Below are 25,582 nucleotides of genomic sequence, written 5' to 3' on the forward strand. Positions count from 1 at the left end.
TGCTTTATTATATTAGTGTAGATGTTAATACTAATATACAATAAATAAAACCAGTGATTTCAGGTTATAGATTTACAGTATATACAGTTAAAAATATTATGTACATGGAGTATATCACAGGCTAAAATAAATGTACAGGAAGTCAAAATATGTATTTCATACAGGGGCTACATTAAACTAATGTAAAGGAACACAAGATTTTGAACACAAACACAATCAAACAGAAAACGGAAGATCAACTTGAAGTGACTCTGGTCCACTTGAGTTTATCAACCGGAGCTACTTGTCCATGTTGAAAGGGGCAATCCTTCTTGGTGCAGTAAAGGCCGAACCTGCAGGGCTGAAAAAAAAAACGCCAAACTACAAAAACATGTTGAGATGAGATTAATGCAAGGTCTTCATCAGCCTAATTTGTTAATTTGGTAAACAAATTTTCAGCTAATAGATACAGATACAGAGTATTTAAAAATTGAGAACCAGCTATTAACAGTTGAGACGTAAACTTCTAGTCATTTTTAAACAGCCAGTTTTATGCTGTGATAAAATTTAGAAGTGTGCGAGGGGGTTAATTTTTGAACCGACATGCCTAGCCTACATGCTCAAAAGATCAATCACAAAGTCAAAAAATCTATTTATAGTCTGCGAAGATTGAAAAATTTATGCTTTTGTGAATGACGGTGATAAAGTTTCTGTCATCACAGGAGACTATGATGATTTTTATGGTCAGGAGGTTTGCCCTGGATTTTGTCACCCACAGAAAACTATAATGATATCTGCATGACCGCAGGTAAACATCTAGGATTTTGCTCAAGAAAATGAAATCAACAAGAAACAAAATATAAATATACAACTTACAAATCTGAAATTCATGTTAAAATTCCAAGAGAAAAATCCTAACCCAAAAAGTCCAAGTACAAAAATTCTTAACAGTAAATGTAAACTATTTCAATTTCAGTTTCAACCCTTACTAAAGGGCCCTTTTTATGAGTTCTTTCCCTGTAATAGGTCTACATAGACTTTTCACTTACCCTAGCTGGGTGAGAGAACTGGCAGTGTATGTTGGTACAGTTAGGGAAGAACTTACAGGGAGGAGCACTAGCAGCGTACAGTGCCTTAGCTTTGGGTGCTACTACTGTTTACACGACAAAACATATTATTAAACAAAAATATAGACAAACAAATCAACTTGCATACTTTTACTGATTTTAAACAAGTGCCGGATTTACCACTAGGCTGACTAGACACATAACAAATTGAAAGAACAGGATACTCACGTCATCTTTGCTAGGATTAGGGCCCCAAATTTTTTAAAAACTAAAATTGAATTTTTATTTTTTGAAATCAATAATTAAATAGCCACGATTGCTGGTGATGACAATGATGTCTCCATTACCTCAGAGAAGTTCCACCTAAGGAGCGAAGGGCGCTTGGGTTAATTTGGCCTACGGCCGCGAGTACGTTTTTAACTACGCACACAATTTTTCAATTGAATTCTTACTAGGCTATTATCTTCCAATAAAGCTTTCCATACTTGAGTCAGAATTTTATAAGCCTTATAAGTTTAGGCTATAAGTTTATTACCGGTAAATTAAAACATACAAGAATTGAGAAGAAAAAGAAACCATAGCAGATAAAAGTTATAGTTTGGATAGTCTACACAGGAAAGTTGTTTTACAAATAATCCTAAAAACAACATTGAACTCTTATTTATTTTGTGGCTCAATAATGTTTATGAAAACGAAAACATAATTGAAGGCCGGATAGATTCATAATGGTCTACTAAGGGAACATAAAAAACTGTTATCTGATATATTGATATTAACGAATAAAAACCTTTTAGCTATTATATCTGTTATCCTAACAGGAAAACGTAAAGCCTTAAGATTACTTAAGAGAAAATACCATTTTGATTAAAAAGTCAAATATTAGTATAGGGACTAATAGTGATCTGTGAGATCAAAAATATTTTTTTTTTTAATCTTTAAGCCTAAACGTTTGTATGGTTTTAAAGATTCAAATCCAGATTTGACTACATTATCGTTTACCTGTTGGCTGCACTGGTGCTTGGGCATTAGTGTGAGCAAACACACAGTCCTTCCTTGTGCACAAAGCGTTGAACTTACACTGAGGATGGATGTAGAGACAGTCATCACCAAACTTACAATTCGGGAACATGCTGGACAAAACAATAGATTAAAACAACAAAATTATCACAACACAATCATATTTAAATTGTCATAGTTTAAATTGATAGGGTACCTGGAAAATGGAGTAGACCTAGAGAAAACAACACTAACATTTAAAAATTGTTGGTTCTTAAAAGAACCTTCCCATTTATTCTCTTTCACAGATTTCTGAAAACACCACCTCGACACAGATGCCAAAATATACCGGAACTTACTTGTTGTTTTTTCTAAGCCTCTTTCAAGCTACAACATTTTGAAGGTAGTACAGTTTGCTTCAATACTAATAAATCCTATTGTTTTAACTGATCTTGTACAGGACTTAAGATTTTCAACTAGTGATAGTCGGATCCGGATATCGGACTACCGGATCCGAGCTAGAACCGGCACCCGATCGGATACAAAATATTCCGGATCTTGGGCTGGATCCGGTTTTGATGGATCCGATTTTTTAAAATTTTTCCCGATTTTTTTCCTAACACAAAGCTGTCTGTATCCATGTAAGAGACCGATTTCCCCCCGATTTGTTTACTAACACAAAGCTGTCTGTATCACTGTACAACCCCGATTTGTTTACTAACACAAAGCTGTCTGTATCCATTTACAAGACTGTTTTTTCCCCGAGTGTTTGTCTCTTGATGCAAATAACTTATATGGCAAGGCCATGTCTCAGTGTTTGTCTCTTGCTGCAAATAACTTATATGGCAAGGCAATGACTCAGTGTTTGTCTTTTGATGCAAATAACTTATATGGCAAGGCCATGACTCATTGTTTGCCTCGAGATGCAAATAACTTATATGGCAAGGCCATGTCTCATTGTTTGCCTCTTGATGCAAATAACTTATATGGCAAGGCCATGTCTCATTGTTTGCCTCTTGATCCAAATAACATATGGCAAGGCCATGTCTCAGTGTTTGTCTTTTGATGCAAATAACTTATATGGCAAGACCATGACTCAGTGTTTGCCTCGAGATGCAAATAACTTATATGGCAAGGCCATGTCTCAGTGTTTGTCTCTTGTTGCAAATAACTTATATGGCAAGGCCATGTCTCATTGTTTGCCTCTTGATCCAAATAACATATGGCGAGGCCATGTCTCAGTGTTTGTCTCTTGATGCTAATAACTTATATGGCAAGGCCATGTCTCATTGTTTGCCTCTTGATCCAAATAACATATGGCAAGGCCATGTCTCAGTGTTTGTCTATGCTGCAAATAACTTATATGGCAAGGCAATGACTCAGTGTTTGTCTTTTGATGCAAATAACTTATATGGCAAGACCATGACTCAGTGTTTGTCTCTTGTTGCAAATAACTTATATGGCAAGGCCATGTCTCATTGTTTGCCTTTTGATCCAAATAACATATGGCAAGGCCATGTCTCAGTGTTTGTCTCTTGTTGCAAATAACTTATATGGCAAGGCCATGTCTCAGTGTTTGTCTCTTGATCCAAATAACATATGGCAAGGCCATGTCTCAGTGTTTGTCTCTTGCTGCAAATAACTTATATGGCAAGGCAATGACTCAGTGTTTGTCTTTTGATGCAAATAACTTATATGGCAAGACCATGACTCAGTGTTTGCCTCGAGATGCAAATAACTTATATGGCAAAGCCATGTCTCATTGTTTGCCTCTTGATGCAAATAACATGGCAAGGCCATGTCTCAGTGTTTGTCTCTTGTTGCAAATAACTTATATGGCAAGGCCATGTTTCAGTGTTTGCCTCTTGTTGAAAATAACTTATATGGCAAGGCCATGACTCAGTGTTTGTCTCTTGATGCAAATAACTTATATGGCGAGGCCATATAAGTTATCTAACTTATTGAGTTATCTAAATTATTAAGTTATATAACTTATCTAGCAAGACTACAAGATCGCGCCACTCATCCTACACTCATCTCCATTCATACTTGGCTTAAAATACCTACTTTGTATGGTCGCCATTTCAAAGAAAAGTATTTAAAGTATTTAAAAGCATGACTCAAATTTTGTCTCTTGATGCAAATAACTTATATGGCAAGGTCCGTTCTTGGACTCAGTGTTTGTCTTTTGATGCAAATAACTTATATGGCAAGGCCATGTCTCAGTGTTTACCTCGAGATGCAAATAACTTATATGGCAATGCCATGTCTCATTGTTTGCCTCTTGGTGCAAATAACTTATATGGCAAGGCCATGTCTTAGTGTTTTTCTCTTGTTGCGAATAACTTATATGGCAAGACCATGACTCAGTGTTTGTCTTTTGATGCAAAAACCATGATATAGCATACTCAAGATCAAACTATAGTAAAATAACTGCGTTACTTAGTGCATTTTATGATTTTGAAAATTGTTAGTGTCCCCAAAAAATGAGGGATTATGGGCTCAACTGGAGATTACTCTATATATAAGATGTACTAACCTTTAAACATTATCAATTTAATTTTAAACAGTATGATTTAAATTGGCATTCTGTTAATTACGTTTTTTTTTAACCCGCCCTTATGACAGTGTGTATCTGGATCCGGATCCGAAGATCCGGGTCCGAACTTTTCAAGATCCGGATCCGGTACCGACATTTTCTTGGCCCATCACTATTTTCAACTTACTTGCAAGGCTTGGTGGGATGATAGTAAGTGCATTTATCCCCCAGACGACAAGCAGGCCAATACTTGCACTTCTCGGACTTGGATCTCAATATCTCTACCTCGATTAGATCTGAAATAAAACAAGAACTGTATTAAAACAACTTTTAAATACTGTACTAATCTATCCTTTGAAAATGGTCCGATGGAGCTTGATGCTGTGTTGAGGAGGCTTGTAGCAGAGCGAGGTTCCCCGGACAGTGAAACCGAGGTGATGTTTTAGTTTCACATTTTGTAGCCCCTTCTCAAAATTTATCAGAACAAATCATTCTCGTGCATCATGATCTGCTTGACACATGCCATGCACATGCATCTAAAGCCAATGTAGACAGACAAATACAAGTTCAAAGATGCAATTCATATTAAACCGTTTGTGATTGGTCTACTAATAGTATTGAAAACTCTATTTATAGGCCAGTCAAAAAGTTATCACCGATCAAAACTAAATATTTTTTAAACTGTATTATGAACATATATTTTTGTCAAAGTATACAAAATATTTAATAGTTACTGTACCTACTTTTTTGTAGATCGAGCTTACATAATTTACCATTTTACGTTTTTTCCCTTAAGAGTCATTGGAGGCTAGCAGCCATCTTGGATAACTTCAAACAGCTGCTCAAGATTTATTTATGGCTTAGAAATATTTTTGAAACACTAAAGTGATTATAATTTAAATATCTACTATCTAGTAAACTGTTAGATTATAAATGTTATGTAGTTTTGAATTTTTCTCCAAGGGAGTCCAAGGAAGCTAACGGGCATCTTGGATTTGCCCGCTATAAGAGGAATGTTAATTTTGTTAATTTCAAACAGCCGCTGATAAGTTATTTACGGTCCAAAATATATTTTCAAACACCAAAGTGATTGCAATTTAAATATCAAGTATACTGTGGGATTATAAAATTGTAGTTCTTTAATTGTTGTATTTAAGTTAGAACGTCTAGGCTCCAAGGACTCTTAAACTGTACTCTTACAAGTACCTATAGTAATTAGTGTAACCACGAAACTATATAAATAAAAAAAAATAAAAACTATTAACAACAAATACACTTTGAAAACATAAACTAGAATGGGTGGACAGTCAACATTTACGTACTGTTGTGATTGACTGCAGCTGTTCCAACAATGTTAGACGAGACGTTGACCTCCCTTTTGGACCTCGGAGACTCTACCTCGTCTGGCGTGGAGGTCAACAGAGGCTCCTCGTCATCTTCTATCTCACTCTGGGAGAAAATACCGTCTGGGTCAAATCCATTCAGAGTCACCACAAACTGAGGCTCAGATGTATCACTGCAACACAATGGCATTACTTCAATGTAGCAATTAAATTAGCTATAGTTTTATATAAAGTTATATACAATTTTGATTTTTTAAATGTTCAGAGTCAAATGTTGGACTTATTTATGCCTCAATGTGCTACATTTAAAACGTTAATCACATTAAAAGTTCCACAACACAGTCAAATCCCAAACGTTAGCATTTTCATGTCCGTTAAAGATTGAAACACAAATGATAATTTCTAATTTGAAAATTTACCAAAGCTATTATTTAACCCTCTATCCGCTATGAGTCGCGATCGCGACTATTTTAACCCTATTTAAAACGCTAAAGTCGCGATCGCGATACCTTTTGCAGCGCGTCACTATTACAGCCAGAAAATCAATAATCGTCGCCCGATTTTAATAGTTTTCATATAGTACTGAAGAGAAACAGTCAGTTTATATTTAGAAGGCAGTCGGCAATCCAAAAACGAATATTATCTGTTTTATAAGTCTTTGGATTTTGTGGATTGTTGCCGTTGGTCAGCTGTCGTCTGCCGGCATTGACTGTTGTCTGTTTTGTTGTTGTGTACGACTGTTTTACAATCCTATATAGTGTTTTTGTTTTATTAGAACATTATAATAGAAAAATTATTTATAAATGAGTGAACTAAGCAATTCTAGTGCTATTCGAAATGCGTTGAACGCTTTTGATGACTTAGAAGATCTTGAAAGTGATGCCGACGATCCTGATAGTGACATTGGTCAGAATGGTGTATGTGAAAATTATGAAAGCTCTGATGAATCTCTTCTTGATTTTTCATCTGGAAGTGGGGAAATCTGGAATCCTGGACCTGAAGACTTTGATAGTGATACTTCAATTACTGATGTTAAACAGGCAAGAAATGAAATTTCCAATTGTAGGCCTACCCTATCTCTAGAACTTCCAGCACCTCAGGTGAGTGAGCCTCACAGGCCTAGGCCTAGACCTAGACAAACTGAAGCTGATATTCCTGAAATTGCTCCTAATGATCCTGATGTTCCCCCAGGACAATTTATTGGGCCCATAAATGTAAGCTTGAATCCTAGATGGGTAAGAATATATCCACCTGAACGGGAGTTTGATGTAGAGGAGAAGTTTGAAGTGAGACACCCAGGAATTAGAAATTGCCCACCCCGTAATAGTAACCCTATTGAATACTTTTATCTTTTTTTTAGTAATCTTATTTGGCTGCTGATAGTTAGGAATACAAATGCCTATGCTAACAAAATTATAAACACAAAGAGAAACTCTGGATTGCTTGGGCCTAAGAGTAGGCTAACTAGGTGGGTCGATGTGACTGAAAGGGAAATAAAAAAGTATGTTGCACTAGTACTCAATATGGGGTTGATCAAGAAAAAAAATATAACAGACTATTGGAGCAAGTCTAAATCTCAAGCAACACCTTTTTTCTCTAGTGTTATGTCCCTAAATAGATTTGAAGCTATACGGTCGATGTTCCAAGTCAGTTCTCTTCGTTTTATTCCTAAAGACCAACCTAATCATGATCCTTGGTATAAAGTAAGGTTTTTCTTGGATTCAATGAATGCAGCATTCAAAAAATATTTCATTCCTGAACAGAACATATCTCTTGACGAATCAATGATAGGCATGAAGAATAGGTGTGTTTATATCAAGTACATGCCCAACAAGCGCCATGCCAGATTCGGTATCAAAAAGTTTGAAATTTGCGACAGCAAGACTGGGTATGTTTTACATACTGAACTTTATCCTGGCAAGGGCTTTTTAGAAGGCCAAGATGGAAATGACCCTTTTACTCAAAAGGTAGTTATGCATTTGATGAGAAAGTGTAGTTTGTTGGGAAAGGGATACCATTTGTTCATGGACAATTACTATACCAAGATCCCAGTGACACAAAAGTTATTAGAACACAAAACATACCTAACTGGCACAGTAAATAAAAAGTCAAAAGATCTTTCGAAAAAGGTAATTGAAACTAAATTAGAACCCTTGCAAAGCATTTATTTCAGGAAAAAAGAAATTTTATTGGTAGGTTACAAGCAGAAAGAAAAACGGAAACCTGTATATTTGATTACTACTGGCTGTTACGCTAAAGACGACATTGTAACGAGTAAGAGTGGGAGACAAGCACGTAAGCCAATCCTAATCCATAAGTACAACCTAAACATGGGGGGAGTAGACTCAAAAGATAAATCTATTTACCATGTATCAGGTTCCAGGCAAACAAAAAAATACTGGAAGAAAATTTATGACAACATAATGGACATGGCACTATTTGACGCATGGATTCTCTATTCCAAAAATACCGACAGGCCACTGAATAGGCATGACTTTATTGTAAGTATAATAGAGTCTCTAGTTGAGGGGGATGAAGTTCCTGTCCAGCAAAATGAGAACCCCATGCCTGGCCCTGGAGGGGATATCGGCCATATACTTACTCGGCTTCCAGGTGTAAAACTCCGTAGATGTCTTGTGTGTGCTGCTGAAGGCAAAAAGTCTAGAAGCCATTTTTACTGCCCAGGCTGCAATGGGGGAGTACATCCAGCCTGTTTCCACAAAATGAACCACTTTTGGAGACCAACCAATAGAGGGAGGCCTAGTTTGCATGACAGGGCAGCAGCGGGAAGTGATTCTGACTTAGTATAAGCTGAATAATATTTTATGACATTTTCAAGTTTTATTTGGACCTTTTATGTAAATAGATTTTGTTTTTAGCATAAGGAAGTAAAATGTTTGGATGAAAAAATGACTTTTAGTGCAAAATGAGAAGATAATAAATGAGAGAATAATCTAGACACGATGAAGGCAAAATACAGGGATTTTTAGCCCAAGCGCCCAATTTGTTTTTTGCCTATCAGATACTCTTAGTTACATTTGAACTATAAGTGTTGTACATCATTCTTTTCAGCATAAAATTGTGCTTCTTTTATATGTAATATGAAGTCCCTAATGTCAGTCTTGAAGTGCAATATATGTCACCTAAGATGGAAAATGTTTTTTTTCGACAATATATTTTCAAATTTGACGAGGCTCCTGATACTCCAGAATATGGTAAGTCCATCATGTTTGTCATTAAAATGTTCCTTGATCTATACAGAATAAAATGATATATAATATGTTGGTGTTTTTGGTAATAACTAACTTATAAATTATATGTAACTAAATATAACGCAAAAATGCCCTAAAACCCATAGCGTTTTGGACAAAAATGGTCAGCGGATCTAGGGTTAATTGAAAATGGAATGTAAAACAAATAAGAAAAATAGGTGATTGGATAGTTGAAGACAGCAAGAGAGGGAGAGTAGAAAAGCAAGATGGTCTGAACATGAGAGGAAATTTCAAGACGAAAGAATTGCTAAGAAAATGGAGTTGGTGGTGGTAGAGGGAAGGGGACTGAAAGTATGAATGTAGATAGGATTAGACAGTTTGTTAAGAAAAATTAACTGCATAACAATGTAGATTGTATAGAAAGAAATAGAAAGAGGGATAAGGAGGGATAAAAAATTATAGGCATTGGAAAATGAAAAGAGGATGAGGAATTTTGCAAAATATCAACCTAAGAACGTTTGTAAAATGCAAGTTATTGTCAAAAGCTAACCTGTTCAAATTGAAAATTCCCGGTTCAAAAAAATCAAGCATAATTACCGGTTTTCCCGGTTGGTGGACACCCTGCAATCTAAACTGTGAAGAATCAATCAGCATAAGAACTTATAAATGTGACTTACTCCATTGCTTCATCGGAAAGAAGGAGATCTTGAGATGGTTCTAGATCAATTTCGTCCTCAGCCTCTTCAGTCATCTCTTCTGGTTCAACCTGTTTTGGCTCATCCACATCAATCTCACTCCTCGAGGAATTTTGTGTAGCAACTTCTGCAAAAAGCATAAATTTGTCCCTTGGTATCGAATAAGCTAGGTTGGTATGGTAAGAATTTTTTTATCATCAGATTTCGAAAACTGTGTAAAATAGTATAAGGTATGCAATCACATTTTTATGAAAGAGAAATTTAATGCTGTATATACCTGACAAATATTGGGTTTGAGCAAAGATCCGAATTTGGGTAAAAATAAAGATAAAATGGAGCAAGACTATGTTTTCTTAGGCAAACTTTGTTTATAGTTGGTAGTTTTTTATAGGATAGCTTCATTGTACTGGTTATAACCTTAATATCGTATTTATATTTCGCAATAGTATCTATAAGTTAGTCAATGTTTCAAAAATTTGAATTCCTTCTCCAACTGGTTGGCTAGTTTCAGTCAATGTTTTTCCATTACCTATTGTATTCATTCTGGTTTTTGAGCTACATTTGCTTTTCATACTTTTTTACTAAACTGTACTGAGCTACTGACCATATCAAAACAAGATAAAAGATTATTAAAATGCAGTAGCAACTCAATACAAAAAAATCCAAAACATTTTAAGGATAAGAAGCTTTTAGCAGCAGACAAATGGTTATTATTAGCAAAAAAATGACTTAGTTTTTATAAAGAATCTACAATGCAAAGCCTACCTTGCTCAGACAGATTTAAATCCTTGTTTAAAAGCTCTGGAGGTGGAGACATATTTCTTCCGGATTTGTCTTTTGGTATGGGTGAAACTGAGCGAGCATCATCTTCTTTCGTCTCCAAAGGTCCAGCTAAAAATGGATTTGGATTATAACAGTTTTCCAAATCGAACGTTTAAAGTAGGTATCAATGGCAATTTGTTAGATATGTGCAAGTTCTACGTTTTTCAGTTCCAAACAAACATATTTAAAAAAATATATATATTTCCATGATAGTAAATTTATCGAAGCTTAAGTCTAAACTACTACTACTATTAAGGTGTTAGAAACCATAAGAACTTCAAAATGGCTTCAACATTTAAATGAAGAACTTTTAAAAACTAGCATTATCTAGTACAAAAAAACTCACCAGCCTGTATGGCCAGAGGATTGGTAATCTCTATGGCAATTTTCTCAGGCGGGATTCGCTGTTGTTGACGACGCAGACGGGTGAAAACAGGTTTCTTTCTTCCCAACTGAGAAGGATAAATACGATGAAAATAATGTTTAAATTACTAAAATTATGGGCTAATGTGAAATTAAGTTAGGTATTTTATTCCAAACAAGTTAACAGTTAAAAATGACATGTCCAACATTTATATTAAGGAAAAAACCTTACAGTACAATGGAACTCAGTTTAAAACTGTGACAAAACCAATACAAAATTGGTTCAGCTAAATTCATTTTGTTTTAAGAAATTTCGCCACAATAATTCTAAACTTTGCCTACATTATACTACAGAATTTTAATTACTGCTTTTTAAATAGTAAAATAATAAACCAGCTTGAAGTTGGCTTGAAGTTAGCTTGAAGAAAAACTCCATGATTTAGTGCTTAACTTGTGCTTTATAAAACATTTATACAAACAAAATTTTTGCTCAACATTAATGGCTGCAAAAAACTGTTTGTGGGACTAACTTCATGTTAAGTCCACCGCTAAGAGTTAAACATTTAATTATGAATGTAAATTTAGAGCTCAATTTAGCTAAAAAAATATAAAATTTTGAATGTAAGTTTTTAGCTCAATTTGTGCTAAAAAAATGTAAAATTTTAATAATTCGGGGTCAAAAGACGCCCTAGTTAATAATAGTTTTTAAGAGAGGAAAAGCTTCTGCCAGTGACAACGTCATCCACCTTGCCACATTGAGCAAGTGGGTTAAAACTAAATTGGAGTCAAATTTTACTATTTGGTGCTTGATGTACGCTACAAAAAAGTTTAATAATTTGTCCTCAAAATACATCCTCAATCCTTCTAGACACTAGTTTCCAGCAGTATCAATGACATACGACTAATTTGTAGGGCAGATGACGTAATCACTTCTAGAGGATTTTCCGCATTAACCTAGGGTGTCTTTTTAATATAGAGAAAAAAAAATAGCCTACTATAGTTTGCACTAAATTCAGTTTTAGTGAAACTAATTGAAACTTACATAAATACTAATTAATTTTGTAGCCCACGGATTTATATTGAAACAACAGACTCTAGTAAATAGAGTAGGATAGCAAACAAATTAAAAACAAAATTTTTATAGTTTTTTTAATGACTAAACTATTGTAGAAAGTAACTGATACCGAAAAATTGAGCTTTAATAACTAACGTAAGGTAGGAAATAGTCATTCTTCAGAGGCAAATTATTTTTATTAACTTACATCACAAATAACAACAAAATTCTATAAATATGCATAATGATACAAAAATATAATTGTCAAGATCAGACATATAAATATTAACACTTTCTTTGAAAAAGACATACCATTTACTTTGAAATACCAAAAGTAAAAATCCTCTTACATCCCATGATGCCAGATTTTGTGTGTTTGTTGTACATAAAATAAGTTTTAATTGCTATGATAAGTAACAGTAAATTACTATAAATTACTATAAAAATGCATACCAATACGATGAATTGTACAAAATTCACAAAAAAAACCTTTGGATTGAGATAATTTCTAGGACATTACTGTTACTTTTGTAATTGGCCTACTCTGTAGATTCAAAATTAAGTCAAAATTGGATAAAAGGTTTCTGACACTCTCCAGCCTCTGTCCAGAATGATTTATTAAAAGCCCAATGATCAAGGACTCGATTCTTTCCCTTATGATCTAGCATCCTGATGATTAGGCCAATTCGTTAATACCAGGGCAAAAAAGTGGTTCAGATTCCACTATAAACTGTACCCTTAGTTGCCATTAGCTGTATGGGCTATTAATTAACAGCTGTGTCTAAGGAACATGTCGGCCTTAGCCAGTAACAAGACTAAAAGATCGTGCCACTCATCCTACACTCATCTCCATTCATACGTTGCTTAAAATACCTACTTAGTATGGTCGCCATTTCATTGTATAGTATTTAAGTATAGCCAGTAACCTTTTGATTGTCATGCAAGCATTCAGAGTCCCCTGCTATACGATAGATCTTTCCAAGAGATACTTCATTAGTGTACTTGGAATAGGTCTAAAGAAAGATAAGAAGTTAAGTGGAGGTGACGGTTCATGTGGCACTGATTTCTTGAATCAAAATTTCCTAAATTTCCGAACAAATTAAAATTTGACCAATAACTTCATGGTGGTTTCCAAAACACAATATAATACTTCCAAACACACACAAAACGGCACATTTGGTCAATATTGATCGGTTTTCAGTATTACATTGCATAAATAAATTAACATTCTATACATTTACAAGTGTGAAAAAACAATGATTACGAATCCACTAGTGAGAAAGCCTTCTTGCGTAACTTGAGCAGGACGTTGAGATCAGCCGAAGATTTGTCTGTCTGTTTCACGTAGCGAATCACCGTATCAAGCGCTTTTGCCGCGTCACTATGGCTGACTGCTTCACTCGAGTCCTCCTGTCATCGCCACAGCAGAGTCAAAATGTCACTAGCACTAACAATCCCACAAAGCATCCCCGACATAAAGTACCACTGGGAAACTGAGTCTTGGAAAGGTTTTGAAGAGCTGCAGAGGACGGTTAAATGGGATCCAGGATCTATTCTATGGTTTACCACAATATAGTCGACCATTAAAAATGTGAAGTTGAGTTTGACTAACTTATAACTAAAAGGAAGCTAGTTGTACTCTGGTTGTCAAGAAATGTCTACAAAATATGTATTGAAGTACAGGAGTTTATATTCTTGGACAACCCAGTCAAAATTTATCTCCGCTTACTTATCTTTTATTTCCCGCTTGAATATTGGTGCAGTATAAGCAAGAATATATTTGCGAGTAGAAGATATTTTACTAAACTTCAATAACACATACAATTCAGGTACCGAAATGTTTGATTGGCATACTATTTCAGGAAAGATTTCTGGATACACCTCCTTTCTCAATGAGTTTGTTTTGTACAAAAAATATTACTTGTTACCAAATACTTTGCTATGTAGCACCCTCTTCTACAGCACCTTTTATGTCTCCTCATACTATATCAGTAACAAAACTAAGGAAGAAAATTGAACTGATTGTAGCACATTCATTGGTCAGCCCATGCAATGTTAATTTAAAAAATGGCTACAGCTGGTCCATTTATCCATTTAGATTGAATGTCTACTTCAGTATCCAAAGTGAATGATAAAACACAAAAATACTAAGTAATGTGTACATTACCTGTGTACTATCTGGCCTCTGAGGTGCCGTAGCAAGGCTCTTGTTGGCCTCTGAGATGGCCCTCAAGATAAGCGAGGTACTGGGTTGTTGTGAGGGCAGTCGCCTGGGTCGAGGCGTTACCTTGACAACGGAAGGTACACCCCCGGATGTCTCAGTGTCGTCCTCTGGCTCTTTCACACGAGGTACGACTCGTGACACCACAGCAGGACGTCGTGTCCCCTCCTGTCATATAACACATCATACTTAAGAATAGCATTGTTGTACAAGCTATAATTCTTGTCTTGAATATCATAAGAAAATATCCCCCCTAAACACAATTGACTGATTGACCTGATAAATTAAATTTGACTGATAAATTACTTATATACCTGTGATTTTTTTGACACTATAGTCTGCAAGATGGAACCTGTCTCCTGACCCTCCGTCTACCTGGATACTGGTCAATGGTTTAAGGCCGAGCCAGTCCCAAGTAGACAGATGGTCAGGAGATAGTTCCATTATACAGACTATAAGCAAAAGGAAAGATTGTAACAGTCCAATAATAAACAGGTCATCATAGGAAGAGTTTTTCCAAAAAGATTTTGTCGAGATTAAGTTTCTGCTGTGAGGTCTTCAATTTTCGGTATACATTTGACTCAGTAACAGTATAATAAGACGTCATTATAGTTTTAACTTTTCTGAGCACGTTGTAAAAAAAATTTTAACAATGACAGATATCAATAATTATTACTTACTCTTACTCCCATGGCCATCGATATCCTAGAAGGGTTTTGGCCTCGCCAAAACTGTTTCAATTAAGTTACTGTACATAATATTTTAACTTATTCGTTGACTATTAAATATTTATTAACAAATAATTAGGTATCTAACAATAAATTTCTGAAGTAAATACCTCAATATTTTTCCTCTTGGGAGATTCAAGATGTTTGCGCTTGGCCGGCAGTTCATCATTTCTGTCCTTAAACGCCCTATCATTTAATTTAGACTGAGGTTCAATTCTTGATTCCCTCCTACGTTCTTTACTCTTTTGGTCTATTCTGTCACTTTCTAATTTGCGAGGCCAGTCGTCCTTCCTTCTAGCATGAAGATCCCGATCTCGTCCTCTTTGATCGCGATCTTCTTCCCTTTGGTATCTCCGATTTGAAGATTCTTTGTCATCGTCCCTCCCCCTCTTATGGCCTCTGTCTTGGTGATGGTTTCTCGCTTCTCTTTCGTCTTTCCGCTTCCTAATTGGTGATAAACTACGGTCCCTATCTCTACTTCGAGATCTCGACCTTGCTTTAGCGTTTGCTTGCTTGGCGGCTTTTTTACGATTAAGTAGTTCACGTGCATCAAGAACTTTATTGTCAGTCTTTGGCGGAGTATTGGGAGGAGTTAACGACCGTATATTAGGACTTAAAGGTCTTTCTTTTCTGCTATTCTTGTCTAGTATATTAGGACTTGAAGGTCTTTCTTTTCTACTGTTCTTGTCTAGTATGTTTGGACTGGATGATTTTGGTTTATCTTTAACTCTTTCGGGACTTTCAAGAGTTGTGTCTTTGTCTGGTTTTCCCACAGTCTTGGAATTCTCCTTTTTCTTATGTGTCTTATTAGACTCTTCCAAATGTGCGTCCTCTGTTGTGTCCAGCAGTTCTAACATACAACACAATATTAAATTAGTAAAAAAAAAAAACATCAAACAATTGCTTACTGATAAAAATCTGAATTACTAAACAAATGTATGACAGTGAATACTCTCTAGTAGACTATAGTCTTGGCATATAAAATTTAAATTGCAACAGTTCAATTTCAAACAGTTGATATTAGACTTATAAAGCGACTGAATATGGATGGAGGATTGGTTAGAAAAAATTGACCACTACAAAGACACATAAAAACCTCATGAACACAAACATCATGTTTAAAGTACAACTAGATAAGTGATATCCCCAAAAGCTGAGATAGATGACAATCAAACCTTCTCAATTGAGACTTTGAACCTAAGTAATGGTTTAGGAAACTTTTTCTGTGCTAAATGAAATTTACCTCCATCAGTCCGGATATTAATACAATCCTCATCGTCAATATCTTCCACTTGGCTCGAAGTGCTGAGTGATTTCCTCCTGCCATCTGCAAAAACAATGATCGTTTAGTTATTTTATTCAAGAATAAATTTAAATGATAAAGAAACTGGTTGTAAACTACCAATATGATATTAAATGAATTATAGTTTTACCACCACGGAGTATTACACACTTAGTTCACTAAAAATACTTAGTTTTAACCAACTATTACTAATTAACAATACTAGCGCCATTTGGACAAAACTTGGACTTGATCCACTTAAACTCTGAACCCTTCACATAACAAAACAGTTATTGGGACCAAAATCGTCACAAGATTACAAACTATATTGCATGATTTAAGTTATAACAACAAGAAAAATATTCTACTACCTTAACCAAACTTAATCAACTAATTTCAGATTAGGCCACAAAATATTACTGTAATTCAATTCTAGGCTTAGATTTTTTTGTATTTTTCAGTATTAACTTTCAGTCTAATTTGGCAAACCTATAAACCATTGTCAGAGACAAGACTTCCACCATTTCACTGTGAAAAAATGTATAAAGGACTATTTGTGAGTGCAGGCATTAATTGAACTGGTTAGGTTAGGTTTTAGGTTAAGTTAGGATGACACATAAACTAGGGCATTCCTTCTGCCGGCAACTCACCCCCACCTGGCTTGAGCTTGGCGCAATTAAGGAACTCTTTAGCACAATTAATGCACGACCATTTGTGGAGGTGTAGGCTACTTAAAGGAATTTGAAAAATTGAGGTTCAAGAGAATTATCTAATTTATAATGATGAAAAAAATGAGATAAATTTTGATAAGGGTAATTTTATAAAAGTTTTTAGAAGATGAAGGATTGTATGAAAAAAATTCAGTTGTTGTATTTACCTTTTGAGCATTCCCCTTTTTTTGGCTGCTTCTCATGACTAGACTCCCTTGAATCATCCTTTTGCTTTTTACTTTTATCAATATCACTAGGCCTATCTGGACTTGCAGATGATTTTGACAAACTTTTCTGCTTTTTGGTTGACTTTTCATCATGACTGTTTTCTTCTTTGTCATCATCTGATTCAGAATCATTTTTGTTTCCTTTTTTATCTTCTTTGCTCTTTAGTGGAACATCTTTGTCTTTAGGTTCCTCTTTAATCTTTTTCTTCAGGCTTATTTCTCGTTCGTCTGAGCCCTGTTTGACCTTCTTCTTCTTTTTAGGTTCATCTGATGATTTACCCTCATCAATCTTTCGCTTCATTCCTTCTGAAAACAGATAGTGGAGAAGAATTTTATGAATGAATTTATCAAATTTGTTTAGGTTTATATTAAAGGGGGAAAAAATTGAGATTAGTAGTAGTATGAAAATGTAAACTTAACTGAATATAATACTTTATTGTAGATAAGTAATTGATGACACCATAGCTAAATACTAATACAAATTTTGTAATAATAGAAAATAGGCAAAATTTTAAATAACCTAGTTAATTAATGAGTTAATTGGTTGATAGTTCAATGACAAAAACAACAGTGTCCGCCTTTTTTTGGATGCAAAGGCAAGCAATATTCGTTTAATTCAGACAATTATTGTGGTAAATTGTGTTTTGTGACTTTCGTAATTTAGTAGGTCTAAATGTTGGTTAATTTATCTGTCTTTAAACAAACAAACGAAAGGAAAACTTTATATTAAGTAAGTAAGGTAAGGTAAAAGATTGTATGTATTTGAAAAGCAAATATTAAGCCTATAGAACTATTGTAAAAGTTCTTTTTAGGACTTTAAAAAATTGTTAAGACTGCCTAGAGACAAATACGAGTAAACTCTGGAATGTGATAGCCTTACTTTAAAATATCCATTTTATCTGTTCATATATGGATACAAGTGGTCCATTTTAAATAATGTAAGTAATACAACCTTTTGCAAACAAATACAAGCTATTCATGGTTAGTTTAAAAACATACTCTGCCTTATTTCATATAGTTCTATGCCTACTAGCTGTTCCACCTCCGTCCTAGGTTGGCCATCTAAAACACAAAGGATGAGGAATAAGAACAAAAGGGTGGGATGGGGATAAAAGGATTGTTAACTAGGAATTAAGCCTATAGCCTTCTTTTAAGGAAGCTTTTATATGACTATGAAAATATATAAGTACTTCATTATAATAAATGTATTCTAAAATTGTTTTAATATATTGTTGATTTTGAAAAAATATAAATCACATATATTGGGTTTCAGGGTTGTCCCTTACCCTAATATCATAATTTAAAATTAATAATCTGACATCTGTGATGACACTTGATCTGTCAACATTAGTCACACACATTAGAACATTAGTCATTACCAGTGTTCCGTTATCCTTCTGTCATGTCAAGTAAGAAAATTACAATTTCTGAAAATAGTCGTAAGGGATAATCACTTCATGAAGAATGTTTGTGTGATTATTTCTTAAATGTTTCAAACGTTTTCTACTTTGGTTGGACTTCAGTTCTTTAAAAAAAGAAAGGTAACCAGGCATTTAGGAACAGATTTAAGATCGCCACGGCCGTAATTTGGAATTCATCTGATGACTCAGCGCGTGGCCATCATAGTTGTATTGTGTTGCCAATAGGCCTGTACCCTACTGGTGCCGGTAGTGGTAAGTTAGACATTTTAACATTTGTTCTCAATAGCCTACTACATTTACTTTTACTATGGGTTGGGTCAGGTAAACGTAACAGTATCAGTATCAACATTTTAAGGTCAGTTCAATAGGCCTATCGGTGCTTCTACCAAAAACCAGTAGTATTGAGAATTGTATTGAAGTCAACACGTGATATTATTAAAATGACGCTGAAGTAATTAAGTACAAAAACAGCTGTGAGAATATTTTTATATTTAAAAATCACTTTGTAAAGCAAATGTGTGGTAGTTAAAGTGTAGGAAGGCATCACAACTAAAATTGTCTAGTTAAAAAAAGTTTGAGTATCATTTCCATAATCTAACATCTACACAGCCCCTGAAAGACAGATTAAGGTCGACGTTAGATAGTAACAAGACCAGGGTTTAGACCGTTCTCTTTCAAAACGTAAAAAATGCCACTGGCGTGAATAAACACACAAAAAAGAAAGATCATCAGAGTCGAGAGTTTTTCAATAAAATATTGGGTATAATATAACAATTTTTATTTATTTATTTTTTTTTTAAAGAGGTTGGCAGCCTCTTTTAATCTTGCATTTGCCCGTCCACATAGACTACAATTATAATGTCATTTAATTGGATACTGAAGATTTTTTCATAAAGATTGCTGCTTTAGGCCAGGTTATTTAGGGATCGTGATAGACAGGATTAGTAGCAGGATTAACTTATGGATAAATAGAATTCTAAGGAGAATAAACACACAAATACCCAAGAGCTTCTGGAGCTAGTTACTTCTCTGAATGTAGACTGTGTTAGTCAGATATGATAGGCCTACATAATTGTTTACCGAGCTTTTTAACAGTGATCGCCTGAAGTTTCTGCAGCACCTGATGCAGCCAAGTTGTAAATAGTGACGTGTGTTTGCCTAAGAACAGCTGGAGATCTTCATCCATCTCCTCCTTGCTGCGTTTATTGGCCACCATGACCATAACATAGTCCGGCAACTCCTCATCTGCAATCAATCCATCGATACTTAAAACACAAGCTACTTATATTAAACATTGACCTATAAAGTAAGATTCAGCCCTGGGGGTTACTTGTGAAGATCATCATTGTTTTCCTTGGTCGCGGAAAAGTTCTGCCTTTTTACCACGGTGTAATTATTGCGTGCAAATTATTATCGTCTTCTGCAATAGCGGAAAAATTCTGATTATCCCTCATGGCAGTTTGTAGACATATTATCGTCTCCCGTGGTTACAGAAATGTCACTGTTGTCATGGGCGGTCCCGAAAAATTGAAAATTACAGGTAGAAATACAAAATTAACTCATATTTCCCGGTTTAAAAAAACTCACGCATAGTTTCCGGATTTCCTGGTCGATGGCCACTCATATATATTGCTAAGGGCTGGGGGTGCTGCTATTAGTTGTGCCTAGGGCACTGACAGCCTGACAGGGTCAAAAACGGGCCTGAGTTTCCCTCCACTTAAATAAGTTAATGATCATTAATTAAGCCTTTAATTGAACAATTTATTAAGAAAATACAAAAACAAATATAATTTCCTTATTCCCTAGTAGGCCTACTCTATGTTATAAGCCTAATTATAAGTTTTCAAAACTTTATCTTTATAAATAACACCGGCAGGCAGCTACAAATGATGGTATGTTCTGTCAAATTTAACGTTCCTCTAATGGGATTAAAATGCAATATGGCTACCACTCTCCACTGATGAATACTCTTAATCTTTCCCGAAAACAGTTGTACACTATACATCAACGTTAACATTACACTTTTTCCAAATTTTTGCTAATTTAAACAGGGTTCGGTCCTACAGGGTTGACAAAGAATTTTTAAAGCCATTTTCCTGACTTTTTGGAACCACCGGGTTTTACAAAAAAAGAAAAAAAATTATATATTTGTTAATGCAACCTCTTCTATAGCCATAGTTGCCAACCGCTCCCTTTTTATTAAATAAAAACAAAGTGCTACAATAATACTAAATTTAAACCATTATGATTTGCATTTTGATGTAATCTTGTTTTGACCCTTCGATACCTAGCAACTGGAAGAAGTTTTGAAGATCTGAAGTTTTTAGCACTTGCAACTTGCAACAATCAGTAAAGCTATCTTGGGGACTTTTGAAATGGTTTAACAATATTGATGTGTACTCACATGTAATTCAATATTATTGTCAATATCCTATGTGAAGTTCCGGTATTGTTGGCTGGATTTCAAGATTTCTAGATTTTCATCAATAGCCTATCAATTGTCAAACCATCAATCTCGAGGTGGTACTTTAAATAATAGGCCTATTGTCAATATTCTAGAATATTGGAAATAAGTTTGTATAAGGTGCCTTTTAGCGAATTTCCCTATAGGGAAGTAGCTATTACCGTAGGTCTCATGGTAAGACCTAAGCCCGGGACCGATTTACTTTTTCATTTTGATGTCCCCAGAGGCCAAAAACACCATTCGTTCAAATTTTTATATATCTATATATATAGATATATATATATATATATATATATATGTGTCCATCCGCACGATAACTTGAGTAATTTTTGTCCGATTTTGATAAAATTTGGTTTGAAGCTGTAAGGCGGGATAAACTTGAATGAGTTCGCGAACCAGCATGATCGGACTATGGGAACGGGGGTTTATGGGGGGTTTTATGGGGTAAAAATAGGTTTTTCCCATTTTTTACCCTAACAACACAAAATTTCACAATTTCTTTTTAAACCATTTTGTAGAGCTTAAAAAAACAAATAATTTAGTATGTTGAAGCGTTATTATGCGCCTAATTGTTACGGAGAAAATTCTAAAAAATTGTAATTTTAAAATTCCCATGTTATTCTTATGGAGAATAAGTCAACTGTTGTAGTTTGCTTGTTTATGAACATATTTTGATCGATTTTGGAAAATACTTTTATTTCTTACTAAACTATTATCATTTTATAAAAAAAAACTTTTTTACCCTCCCTGTTGCAGCAAACCTAAGTACTCGTTAAACTAATTCTATCTAAATAGGAAATAAATGTGCTATTTTTATGGAGGCATTTTAGTGTAAATCCAATCAGGTTAATGGAAATTCGCTTAGTCTGCAGGTTTGCTGCGGCGGGGGTATATAACTTAGCTCTTAAAAGCCTGTAGGCCTATGTTTTTGGTTAAGTTTGTTCTAGGCTTAAAGACTAAGTTATAACAATCAAAATCAGAAGGCTTACAAAAATCTCTAGTCTGACTAGACCTAAAAACAATCATACTAAAATAGCCTAACAATTATTGTCTTTAGTTTAGTAGACTACTTACCAACGTGAAGCCCAATTTCTTTGAATTTTGCCTTGATTGCAGACTGAAACAAAAATAAAACAATAAAATATGACTAGGTGCAAAATATGGGTAGAGTTCCAAAGAAAACATATGATATATTATCGGGGGAAATAAAAATTTTGATATCAGTACCGGTATAGCCTAACTTAAATAGGATATTGTTTTCACACGATATCAAGTTATAACTTAATTGATTAAGCCTAGGCATATCAAATGAAAATTTCATCCGACAGTTATATAGGTTCCTTGAGGAACAGTACCCAAAAATATATTTCACTTACCTACCGTCACAGAAAACATACTACTAGCCTATAACCCAGAATGCCAACCGCATGGTAAAAAGCATTACCGTAAGTGCATTACCGCTGGTGGCGCTGCCTACGAATTGACAGGCAAAGCTCTCTCAAAATACTTAATGCTTTTTACCATGCGGTTGGCATTCTGGGTTATAGTAGTAGGCCTATGTTTTCTGTGCTACCGTACATAAACCTTATCACAATACGCTCTTGACCCTAACATGCCCGTGCAAGGGAAATTTTATCAGGTACGTTTTTGATCTAGGTATGGGATAAGTAGGCTTAAGTAAAAAGGCACCCCCGAACTTAAAACAGCTTCTGAGTAGGTACCTTAAATTTGACTCATGGGGTGGCGCTACCTACCACTCTGCCTGCGTTGAATATCGCACTTAAGAAAACACTTACCTACCTAAACGTCAAAAAACACTTGCGATAGGTAATAAGTTAAGTTAATACATTTACAACCCAAGGTTGACAATTTACAGCCCGCAAAAGAATTTGGCAGCTAGAAAATCGGACATTAAGCTTTACCAACAACATGTTTTACTTAGGCCTACATAGCCTTCAGTAGGAATAACGATATCCTTTAAGACAGAGGTCCACCTGTAATTAAGTTAAGTAATGCATGGTGTGTGCTATTTTTAACTGCGCATTTTGATTTTTTTTTCTCCAAATGTCATGTTTTATAATCTAATTTACTTAACTTTTTATTTTGTCTGCTGGTTGACTTTATTAACAAATCTCTGATGATGGTTGTATTTTTATTTTATTGAATTATGTATAGGCCTACCTATTAGACATAGCCTACCTATTATGTTTAATGGCCAAATTTGAATCTGAATTTAAAGCTTTTTTAACTTAAGTTAGCTAAGTTTTTTTTATTGGCTCTCGAAATAAGCTTAACCCTTCCCGGACGGGTGACGGATATATCCGCCTAAGTCTTTGGTGGTAAAGGACGGGTGACGTATAAGTTAAGGCCTATCCGGACGGGAGCTGATATATCCGCCTTCTCTTCAGACATTTCAGAGCAGTAACCAGATATTTCGCGGTACCAAGGCGCCACTTTCCTGCTCTCTCCATGGCTGCGCTCTCTCCTGCGCATAGGCCTACCCCTCTCCCACACCTCTACTTTTCCCGCACACCCCCCCCCCCCCCCTCTCCTACGCTCCCCCCTCGACGTTTCGTGCTTTTAAACACTACGTTATCTTTATTTATTGTTTACATATTGTTCTTTATTTATTGCCTAACGTTTTCATGGTCATATCTTCAAAGACAGGTGGCGGATATATCCGCTGCTTTTCTACTCATCTGTGGATGGACACGGGAAGCATAAGTTAGTTCAAAGCGAGTAAAAAATTATTTTGACAGTATGAAGTGTTCCGTTGTGTTTATTTTAGGTATGTATAGGGCCTACTTGTATAGGTAGGCCTAACACTAACAAAACACAAATTAAGGAAAATTTATTTTATTTTTTCCTAGCCTAAGTATAATTTTTTCCCATTCTATGTCACGATTTTGCTCGTCCGGGAAGGGTTACCTTATAGCCTAGATAAGTAGGCCAAGGCATGCGTAACTTGAAGTACAGATGAAACATGCTAAACTTATGGGACAACCTGTGCTTTTAGGTCTTGTTATAATACTTTGGAGCGAAGCGGAAATAGCTCTATCTCGTGGAGCAAGGAAGAGCCCAAAGAGCTAGCGCAGTGTGGAAATCCCTATCGAGTTGGCCTTAACTTAAGGCACAGGGTCTGGGTACAGTTTCTTAACTGGGCTATGCTAATATCGATTGAAACTATCGAATTAAAAATATTGTATAATCGATATTTTTAAATATATTTATTATCAAATTAAACTATCTTAACCTAACCTAACCAACCAAACTTGCTGATGGTGAAAAAATCGCATGAAGGTTTAAGTTACTAATCGAATCGATAGTTTCAATCGATATTAGCATAGCCCAGTTAAGAAACTGTACCCCAGGGTCTTTCTCCACCGTTGTAAATTAGTAGGAACATGCCTGACAAGGGGGGCAGTGCAGGACTTTGCCCCAAACACCAGCACTAGGCTGAGTAGCCTAGTTACTAGGCCTAAGTTAGACACCACTAGATTGTAGCCTACATAAGTTATAATTAAAAATTTCCTAGCAATCAATAGCAAGGCCACCTATATTTCAAATGGGGGGTACGACACTTCCATATCTGTTGGCACAAACAACCGAATGAGTAATATTGATTGTTTGATTGTTTATAATTTGATACCTATATTGTTTGGTTGGTAAGGTTAACCTTACCTCTAACTAACCAAATGATAGCCTATACAGTATCGATCAATATTTTCATTCGGTTGTTCGTGCCAACAGATATGGAAGTGTACCCTTTCAAATAACAAAATCATAATAATGCTTTCACTTATAAAATCCAGAGCTTGGGGCTAGACTAAGGCCATGATTGGGATTCAGGAGACTAACTTATTGCTTAACTAGGCTAACTTGAGCTAGGTAGGTAACTTAGCTTAACTTCTGGCATACCGTTAGGTTATTCGAAAATGGTGTAATTTATTAGTCGACATTACTACAAGTAGGAAAGACCTAGTCTACCACACTTACTCTGATTTTTTGGCTAACTTCAGCTCCTACACCTTCCATATTAAAACTATTACAGTAACTTGGTTACTTTGTAAATATCACTATATTTTCACTATTAACACTACGAAAGATAAATTTATTAATAATTACGTATTATTAATGATCAATAAGTATATTTTCACGACGAAATACTGTGTGGCGTGGAATTAAATAACTTTTACTATATTTTTCATTTTCTAATAAATAAATGCAAAGGCCTGTTTTCAGTTTTCACTGTTTTTAGAAACCCGACCCGACACCCAGACCCCAGACACTTTTGGTTTTGGTTCTGGACTGTGGTTCCTGGTTGGTCCAGTCTCGAGATGGGAATGAAGTACTGGGCAGGCGAAAAATTGAGCCATGCATCTCTGTACGTTGACGGCACACCCTAGTGCACAATTTGTTTTTCAGGATTAATTTTGCCAACAGTGTCATTTAGAGGCTT

The 25,582-nt window shown here is 35.2% G+C and overlaps 1 protein-coding gene across 2 annotated transcripts; it reads right to left on the minus strand.

The window, feature by feature from the left end:
* Positions 1-133: 133 nt before the first annotated feature.
* Positions 134-25,363, minus strand: LOC128987008 (zinc finger CCCH domain-containing protein 14). Of its 2 annotated transcripts, XM_054407651.1 has the most exons (16): positions 25,120-25,363; positions 22,198-22,240; positions 19,740-19,904; positions 18,238-18,300; positions 17,179-17,544; positions 16,263-16,346; positions 15,130-15,869; positions 14,238-14,459; positions 11,000-11,105; positions 10,597-10,722; positions 9,814-9,958; positions 5,904-6,097; positions 4,769-4,877; positions 2,046-2,176; positions 1,029-1,132; positions 134-340 (listed from the first exon to the last, which is right to left on the minus strand). In XM_054407651.1, the coding sequence occupies exons 1-16, from the start codon at positions 25,156-25,158 to the stop codon at positions 236-238; spliced, it is 2,742 nt and encodes a 913-aa protein (XP_054263626.1). In that variant the 5' UTR covers positions 25,159-25,363; the 3' UTR covers positions 134-235. The 2 variants fall into 2 exon arrangements, with proteins under 2 accessions (XP_054263626.1, XP_054263627.1); XM_054407652.1 differs by lacking the exon at positions 18,238-18,300.
* Positions 25,364-25,582: the final 219 nt, after the last annotated feature.

This window comes from Macrosteles quadrilineatus, unplaced genomic scaffold (genome assembly GCF_028750875.1).
Source record: "Macrosteles quadrilineatus isolate MER2022 unplaced genomic scaffold, UCM_ALF_1.0 Scaffold_2__2_contigs__length_208266976, whole genome shotgun sequence".
Lineage (NCBI taxonomy): Eukaryota > Metazoa > Arthropoda > Insecta > Hemiptera > Cicadellidae > Macrosteles > Macrosteles quadrilineatus.

Excerpts from the sequence above, each read along its gene's own strand:
- LOC128987008 (XM_054407651.1), bottom strand. The coding sequence starts at position 25,158 with ATGGAAGGTGTAGGAGCTGAAGTTAGCCAAAAAATCAGA. Across the intron at positions 9,959-10,596 it reads TTTAAATCTGTCTGAGCAAG|AAGTTGCTACACAAAATTCC; the intron begins GTAGGCTTTGCA and ends TGCTTTTTGCAG. Across the intron at positions 1,133-2,045 it reads AGCACCAGTGCAGCCAACAG|TAGTAGCACCCAAAGCTAAG; the intron begins GTAAACGATAAT and ends TCGTGTAAACAG.